Source organism: Patagioenas fasciata, chromosome 2 (genome assembly GCF_037038585.1).
Source record: "Patagioenas fasciata isolate bPatFas1 chromosome 2, bPatFas1.hap1, whole genome shotgun sequence".
NCBI lineage: Eukaryota > Metazoa > Chordata > Aves > Columbiformes > Columbidae > Patagioenas > Patagioenas fasciata.
Genome location: NC_092521.1, coordinates 50128062 through 50137548, shown reverse-complemented (window position 1 = coordinate 50137548; position 9487 = coordinate 50128062). Strand labels below are relative to the sequence as shown.

General features: G+C 44.4%; 1 protein-coding gene across 1 annotated transcript in view; it reads left to right on the top strand.

The window, feature by feature from the left end:
- Positions 1–8128: 8128 nt before the first annotated feature.
- Positions 8129–9487, top strand: part of TTC39C (tetratricopeptide repeat domain 39C) — a 36331-nt gene continuing 34972 nt past the window's right edge. Inside the window, exon 1 of the mRNA XM_065830568.2 lies at positions 8129–8577. Coding sequence (XP_065686640.1) covers positions 8432–8577 — 146 coding nt within the window. The 5' untranslated portion in view covers positions 8129–8431. The remainder of the gene's footprint in view (positions 8578–9487) is intronic.

Sequence of the window (9487 nt, the reverse complement as noted above, 5' to 3'; positions counted from 1 at the left end):
AACAGAGTATGTATTCCAAAGAAAGTGCCTAAATTTCCAGAAGTGGAAGAATGGGGAAACCTAATGGTAAGCAAAAAGAGAAGTCACTTCTTATTTTAGAGAATAGCAATCTCAGCCAACAAGATGCTGCTTATTTCATTAAGTACCAGGAGATAACACATACATTCCTGGTTTTGCTTAATTTCATTCTGGAACTGTCAATTCAAAATCTAGCTGGTCAACTATCATCTTCCACCCTCTTAAATTCTCTTTTAATTTAAATATCAGATACAGAAAATAATATCACCAAATTACAAATGTGTATTTTGAATGTCTGCTTTACAGTTTTATACATCAAAACGTGAAGAATCATTCATATAAACTGTCAGTCCATTCACATAAGCTAATGTCTATGACTGTAGAAAACCAAATTAAGGCAAAGAAGAAAAGAGTGAGGATTATTTAAGCACACAGCTCTGTTTAGCTGTTGCCTCTAGATAATGCTGTAAACTGAGTGTAAATAAATATACATACTGCCTGAACACACCCTTAATAGAAGATTATCCTTTACTTTAGGTTTATACAAAATAGACATTATCACCTTTCTCGAAAATTAAATCGTTCTTTAAATGGTACCTCTAGTTATTTTCTTGAGTGAGCAGCAAAAGCGTTCAGACCAAAGTACAGGTTTCACAGATTAAAAGCTAGTATCCAGAAATAAAAACTTTGATATCTGGGGTAGCATCTGTCTCTCAATATGGTTTTTTAGGCTTTTTTCTGTCTTATGATATATGCTGCAAATCATATTGCTTCTTTTAAAAGCCAGTTGCCCCAACTATGTGTGCAAGCCCCGGAGAAGAGTTTTGTAAAGAACAGAGCGCTATGTTCCAGAAGATATGATTAAACTCCCAAAACATAATGGATTGAAATCATCAGGGACAAAGATATCAGTAGCTAACATAGCATATATGCAAGGGAAGCAGCTCACCATCTTTGTAGGCATATCCACTGCTGACAGAGCTGCTCAGATGAACATATTCTTTGTGATCTATTCCAGTTACAGAAAGTCAAGATGCTTTAGTTTGCGGCAGTTGTAGACTACTGAATGCCTTAACGCAGCATAGCCATCAACATTAATGCATAAAATTATTGAGCATTACACCCGCATCCCTAGGTATGAGAACCAATGCATGGAGAATTTAAGTGGCTGGCTGAAAGACACAGCTAAGGCAAGGCTGCCTCATATTTGAGTGGCATACAACTATCAGTTGGCAACGCTTGCTTGGGCCTTGAAGTGGTACTCCCATCTCCAAGCCTACGGCAACAAGAAAACGTGAAAAGAGGAAAAAAGGGACATCTGCACGAGAATCTAGTGTTGGCAGTTTTACTAATACCAGGGAGATTCACAGCTCAGCCAAGGCTGCTTCATAACCTCCCTCTGCCCCTCCAGCTGAGCTCTTGGCTGCCTTCAGTACCCAACCATAAGCCCCCCAGCTCTTTCCTTCATGCCTTCTTTTCTGTTTACCTCAACTACTGGTCATTGCAGTTATGAATATCTTTCAAAGAGATGAGTATAAAGCTGGGTCATGCAGCCTTGCCCTGTCTCCTCTAGATGATTACCGGGACACTCTGTTTACATAAACTTGTGTCACAAAAAAACCCCAAACGTTTTCACTGGAGTCTACTGAGTTGTTTTGCCCCTAGAATTTTTAGCAAAATAGTCCCTGCTCTCAGGCTAGGAAAAAGAAGAGGGGCAAGAGGCACAGATTTCAAATCTGAAAAACAAACATGATGTCTAACATGGCCAAAATAAAACCTCTCTAGCCCAATAGAGGCCATTCTATTTCTGTAGTGAAGAACTGAGGAATAAGCTAGTGAAAAATGTTAAGATACTAAATATAAAACACATTATAATGCCAGAAGTCCCAAATGGAAGTACAAAAGTACAAATGTTGCTGACAAGTAATCTTTAAATAATCTCATTTCAAATCGCATTATGCATCAAGCTGCTTGACACCTGTGAGAAAATATTTACTGCTAGACTAGTGAAAGGAAAATAAGCCTTAGCAAGATATTATGTTTATTACAGTCCAAACATTTCAAAATATGTCTTACAAGGATTTTTTACATTACAAGGATTGAGGGGGAGCACTAACACAAAGAGTGCTCATTAAGACTGATATGTTTGCCCAAGGTTATCTATGGCCTTGCTGACTACTCATATTTTATCATAGGCTTGAAAGTACAAAGGCATATCCTCAGTAACTGGGCAAATAATTCGTTGGTGAATGCTATATCTATAGTGAGATACATGTACATGCGTATAGAAGAATATATAGAAAAAAATCCTTCACAAATGCATCTGGTCTGTCATATTACTTCATGTACCATTGAAAAATGCAGGAAAACTCCAAAGCAGATCAGCAAAAATTATTATAGTATTAAAATCTTTGGCCTGCTTGTGAAAGGTCAAAGTGAGTAAGCTCTTATTTGTTCTAAAAAGTGGAAGATTAAGTGAAAGACCAATAAGGCCCCAATCAAGATTCCATAATGTAGAAACAGGGGTATTGCATGGGACAAATAATGTTTATGTTTTCCAATTTGGGTAAGACATCCTACTTCACTCTTCATACACAAAACTGTCAAGCTCACCTGTTTGCTAATACCCCCTGCTTCTGTAACAAAAATGCAATCAATTGTTTTCACTGGTCACTGGAGCAAGAAGAGGGAAAATTATTTTGCAGATTCTCCATACTGAAAAGATTTTAATGACATTTAGGTAAAGATGAATTTGTTCTGACTCCCCAGAAAGGACTGTGCTAAAACTGGTGGATTTCTAACAATCACTTCGGCCTTTACATTACATGCTCTCTGGCAATACAGCGCAAGTATTTTTACAACCAAATGTAGATCTGAACTCTGTAGGAAGTCATTCCTTTGAAAGTAAAAATATTTAAAACTGGCTCTTAAAAATTCAAGTAGGATGATTATTTTATGTGGAAGCTTTTCCAATTAATTTTTATAAAACAGGCCAGCATGTGGCTGCCTGAACAGCTGCTAGTATTCAGTACTTCTGTATTCCTTTGTTTTCTCTGGAACTGTGTGCGTATGTTTGGCTATTAACACATTCTGGGAAAAAAACCCCAACACTAAAAGGTCTGTCATTTAGCATCCTTTATTTAGCAAAAATTACACACCTTCATATGCTTCAGTAAAAATAACTCTCTGTGACTCTACAGGAATTTTTCCCATTATGTGACTGATTATATATTGGGTCCAGAGCAACACAAAGTGTAGCTAAAAATAAACATTGTCAAATCTAATTAAAACATGAAAAAAAAACCCCAAATATTAAATTGGTCTGGCTTGCTCTGTCTCACCTTTCCTTTTTGACTTTCCAAGAACTTCACCTGCTCTGACTCAGCCACCTCTGTGATTTCTCTGTGCAGAAATGCCACAGCACAGCTCCTACTACAGACTAGATGAGAGCAGCCACGAATGAGTGCTCAAGAGACCAGGATTGAGAGGTCAGTCACCTTCCATCTGATAGCTCTCCATACACAAAAGTCTTCCTGCAAAAAATAGGCAGGGAAACCAGAAAGCTTGTGAGAGGAAGGAGTAGCTTATTCTGGAATAAAGTCCACTGCAACAAACAGAGCTTTTTCTTCTAATTGTTATTACTGTAATGCACTTTATTTAGAGGAAAGGGTCAAAGGACTCAACTCCAGTATCCTTGGAATATGTTGGATGAAGAGGGTCATTAAGCCTGTTTTCTTTTACCAGGATACTTATGCATGCTCCTTGTCTATTGACAGAATGGACAAGTCATTTAATAGTCACTTCATGTGTGTTCTTAGGTGGGGTTTAGCCCTTAATATGACAATACATATTAAAAGGAAAATGTGGAGAGCCAGCTCTGAAGATTAGCTTGGCTTTGTAGTATTGCGTAGTTGCTGCACTGTATGGAAAATGCATGATGATAACAGATGCCAAGCTCACCACTCATAAATATTTCAGTGATAAGACACAGTAAGCAGGGACCTTAATTGTTGCAAAACTCAAAAGTACAGCGTGAGGCACAAAGCCTAAGAACACATGGCTTTACCTCCTTAAAAAGTACATTTCCTTATAAATGTAATGGTGAACTCAGTAACTTTCTTCTTAACAAAAACAATATATTCAAAAAGGGAAGATATTCACAATTTTGTATTCACTAGCCATTATTGACAGTCATTGACACAGATAAGACCCCTTTGGCAGCTGTTGTGGAAAAGATTGGTATACCCTGGATTGTAACACCCCTTCATAATCAACAGTGGGACTGCATCTGATACTACTTAACTAGAACAGCAAATCTTCAAAAGGAATTCAAAATTACAGGAGTGGATTCTGTTGGTTTGTGTCTGAGATTGAAAAAGTGTGGGAGATGTCTTTATGATTTTAACTTGTATTTTCAACACTTCAGACACAGTCATACTTTCCACAGCACAGAAGAAAAAAGGTAATTAAATTCTGAAGGATTTTTCTTCTATGCAAACAAGCAGTGACTCCAACTTAATTGTTGATGATCAAATATTGTAAATCCACTGCTGAAATTTCATCTCCATCCTAAAAAGTGTAAATTGTACCAGGCTTATTGAGGTGTTCCAGGATAGAGGTAGAGTTTTGGAATAAGATAGGTAAAAAGCAACCCAGTAAAATCAGATTTAGGGCACTCTGAGACAGAAGCAAGGGGTTAGATTGCCTGATACTTGAAATTTTGCCATTCTCTGTAGGTCATGGATTTTATAGCAGGGCTAAATTCCAACTAGACTTACAGAGGAAAAACACTAGTGAAAAACATTTTTTGACTCACGGATCAGTATGTGAAGATGATGACTTGCAGGACTTCTCCCTGTCAGAAGCACAAACAGGGCAGAAACTTGGAAAGCTCGTCAAAGGAAAGAGCAATTGAGTAGTCAAAGGCACAAGCTATCTTGACCTACGACAGCAGTATCCTGCAAAGGGGCTATAAAACACCACAGTTCTGTGTCTCTTAGGCTGTGAATATTGCAGCCACTTTGCCCTTTACCTATCTAACGACTTCTGGGAAACCAGAGTAAAGGTCTTGCATATTTTAGGCCAGTTAATTTATTCAAAGTACAATTCTTTCTCACCATCAGTAACTTTATTGTCCTTCAGTAATTACAAATCAGTTGTCTCAAACTCCTTTCATAAGAAAGAGGTAACATAAGCCATGGTGGCATGGGCTATTCATTACTGCACTGTGGCAAGCTGTGGCGCAAGTGGAAAGCTGTCCACTCACTGGCCTCTGCTGAAATTATAGACTGTTTAGTGCTTATCGTACTGATGATAGTATGCTACCAGAAATTAAAAACAAAAACAAGAAAGACATTTAGAATGTTGGTAGACTGGGAGGTAAATACAAGCTTTGATTACCAAGTACAAGTCATCCATGTAGCTCTGTTCACTGTGGTTTCCTCTCTTCCCTGGCCATTTTTAGCAGGCTGAATCAGCGGTACCACATCCTCCGTGTGAATCAACCTAACTGTAACCCACCACAAGACCTCATCTGCTGTTACAGGGTAGGCAGGGAGACTTACAGCCCTGCTGATTTCCAATCCAGTTCTGCAGGAAAATGCAGTTCCAGTGCAGTTCACAACAACAAAAGCATAATAAAACTGCTGCTACTCAGCTGTTGAAGTCAAACTGCAGACATAATACTGTTTCATCGCCGGGGTTTAAATGCGTTACTTCTCTACTTGAGCAGTTGAAACGCAGTTTCATTCTGCCAATTTTTTCCGTAGATTTATAGTCGTGTTTCCAGAGAGTTGATTTAGCTATTCACATCTTGAGTTTCAAAATTAATAGCTAGCTACTGGATAGTTATAAAAGCATTTGTTACAGAAGTCAGACTGTCAGTGCCAGCCCTGAGCAATGTCTGAAGCAATGCAGTGTTAGAAAGAAGATTCCCAAGAATTCCAGCTCCTTGTGCAAGGGGCCAAAAACCTGCAGAGAGAACACAGCCCTGCTACACTATCGTTCAAACATAGGGGCTAGGAAATAGCAGTCTAGCTTCAGAGAAATGGAGTAGGTGTTTCACAAAGGACTCGGCTCTTCACTGCTCCTCAGAAATGTTACTCGGAGGTGGGAGTTAGCCTTCTCTGTAACAAGTTATCAGGGAATTCATAAGAAGATTCATTGCTTCTTGATCAAATCGATTACATATGACTAAGCGAAAGGATATTACAAACCACTCCACCTTGAATCTCTGCCCACAGAATCCTTCATTAGAGATAACCTTACAGAAGTAATTTTTTTTTTTTTTTCCATCTGGAATGCAGTGTCTTGCACACACCTGAAACAGAGAACAAAGGTGGTGAAACTGCAAACTGTAACTTCCTTTTAGCAAGGCTGCTTGAATTTCTGGAGTCCAAATTTCACAAATAACCTGTGAATACATGGCAGAACATGTCATTCCCCATTCACACTGTGCTGACTTCCAACAAGCCCTTGAAGATTTCTAGGCTGTGTAGATCATGCTGTTTTGGAGATGTGTACTGTAACAGAAGGCATGTTCTCTTTTAAACATCCCTCTGAGTACCCAGCTCTGCTCAGTAAGACAGAGTGGCTGGGAATCAGGCAAGTGACCTGACAGATTTCAGAAGCCTCCTGGCATTAGACAATCCCTGCCTTTCAAAAAGCATTGTCTCAAGAGGTTTTTAGTACAGAGTATTTCCTGAGGCGGTAGGAGCGAATCCCATAAGGCATGTACAGAGATATTGCTATTTGATTCACAGGAAAACAGATGTTTTCCTTGACAGGGAAGAGGGGTTGCTACTAAAAGTAGAGCATGGTCCCATTCTTCTGTATGCTAGCAATGGGGTGAAGCCTGATCCTTAAATTTTCACAAGAGCAGCTGTAGCATGGTCCTATCTGACAGGAAGCAAGACCAAGTTGTAGGTAATAGCCTTTGTCTTCACCTAAATTTATGTGCAGCAAAAAAGGTCTCTTACTGCAAAGCAGAATGAAAACATTGCGGTTGTACTTTCAGTGTCCAGGTACTTGGCCATTTTGGGTTGGAATGGATACATTTATGCAAGTGTACTTTCTGACACCTCCTGCATCAGGAAACACCTGCCAGACTAGCTTGCATCTGAAATTTGCAAAATGCTGATTTTTTGGTGCCAGCTTCACAGGCAATTTCACACTGCTGCTAGAAACCCCACAGTTTCTCAGACTTGCACTTGGTGGCAGTCACCATTGTACAAATCAGGCTAATGGGCTCTGGGCTAATGACCTCAGCTACTGACTAAAATATCTTAAAAAACCAAACAACAACAAAAACCACACACACAAAAAAACCCCCACAAAACAAACAAAAAACAACAAAAAAAACCAAACGAAAAAACCACACAACAGTGATAAGCCAAAGCTGCATTATCACAGGAGGATTTCTCACTTCACATCCACGGCCTGGCAGTGGCCCCAGCTCCCGCAGCCCACCCGAGGAAAACCCCAGTGGGTTTGGCGAGAAGCCCCAGGGCTGCGGAGAGCCCGCCTGGCGGGAAGGCGGCCAGCAGCTGCCCGCCCCCCCAGCAGAGGCGTGCGGAGGGGACACCGAGGGGGAAAAAACCTGACGGGAGACAAAACAAGCTCCGCACACAGATCCGGGTATCAGCGCCCGCCTCCCTCCCACCGGACCCGCCGTGCGCAATAGGTATAAACTGGGACACAGGAGGTTCCACTTAAATATGAGAAGAAACTTCTTCTCAAAGAGGGTGACAGAGCACTGGAACAGGCTGCCCAGGGAGGTTGTGGAGTCTTCTTCTCCAGAGACATTCGAAACCCGCCTGGACGCCTTCCTGTGTAACCTCATCTAGGTGTTCCTGCTCCGGCAGGGGGATTGGACTAGATGATCTTTCGAGGTCTCAATCCCTAACGTTCTGTGATTCCCCGGTCTCGGGCGGTCGGCGGCCTCGGGGCAGAGAACAAGCAAGGGCGGCTGAAAGCTCCGCGGGGCAGCACAAGCATCATCCCCGCAGCCATCAGAGCACGGCCGTTAAACGCCTCACGGACGTTACCCACTCCAGCCCCTCGCCGACGGCCGCTCCCGCGCATGCGCGACCCTCTCGGCGCCTGCGCGCTGGGGAGCGGGGCGGGCGCCGCTGCTTTTGGAGAGCTTGCGGGCGCCAGGCGGCCCCCGCGTCGTCGCAGCGCGGGGGGAGCACGACCGGGTGGCGGGCAGCGCGTTCCCGCCTCCGCTGGCACCGGGCGCCCCCGGATCTTGCATCTGTGCACGCAGAGGCAGCACCGAGCCGCTCGGGAAGGGGTGGCGGGCAGACAGACAGACAGACAGACAGACAGATAGATAGATAGATAGATAGATAGATAGATAGGTGAGTGGGTAGGTAGGGGAGAGTCGGCTGGGTCCCGCTGCCTCCTCATCGTCATGGCCGGCTCGGAGCAGCCGCCGCCGCGGCGGGAGGACGGAGACGCGCCGCTGCCCATCGAGGACGCGGAGCTGGCGCTGGCCGGCATCAACATGCTGCTCAACAACGGATTCCGCGAGTCCGACCAGCTCTTCAAGAAATACAGGTGGGCAGCCCCGGCCGCCCCTCCGCCGGCCGCTCCCCGGGCGCCTTCCTCCAGCGTGGCCCCGGGCACCCCCTCCGCCCGCGGCCCGGCCTCCGCGCACCTGTCCCCGTCACCCACCTGCGCGGCCGCGCCGGCCCCGTTCTCTCCGCAGGCGGTCTCCCCGGCGCGGCGGGGCCGTGAGGCGCTCATGGCCCCCCGTCCTGGGCTGTGGTGGGGCTTTTCGCTGGCAGCCTCGCCCTGCCCGGCCCCTCAGAGCGGGAAGTGTTGTTGCCGCCGGTTGCCGCCTCAGCTTGCGCTCTGGTGGGGATGGGACACGCGTGGTTCGCTGTCGTGGCCGTGAGTGCGAGGCTGCGGAGCCGCTCGGCGGGGTCTCGGCGGGGCTGCAGGGCGGCGCGGCGGGCGGCGTGTTGCCGAGAACGGTGCCCGCCGGCCTGTGGGAAGGGTTGGGCAGGGGCCGGCGGGTCCCGCGGGAGCGTGGGCTGCGCTTCACTGGCGGGAGTTAATGAACGCACGCGAGTGCCTGAAGGCGCTTATGCCCTGGGGCATTTCGCTCCGATGCTCCTGTGTGATCTGATGCTGGCCTCAGCCGGCAAAAGGGATGCCGACAAGAGGTCCTTGAATGCTACGGTGATCATCTTCAGACTGCAAGATTATCTTCATAATCCTTACATACATCATGTCTAGGTTTCTACTTTTAAGTAGTCATCTGGTAAGAATGACATTAACACAGCTGTGTAAGTCAGTCGTAAAGGTTGCCTGTACCTGTCCTTGTTTTTTGTCTGAGGACTAATGCATTCCACACAAGCTTGAGCTGCTCTAATTGCCCATACATCCTAAATAATTAATAAACACTATACTGCTGTTTGTACGATTAAAAAAGACTTTGGCTTAAAATAACACTTCCTAGTGG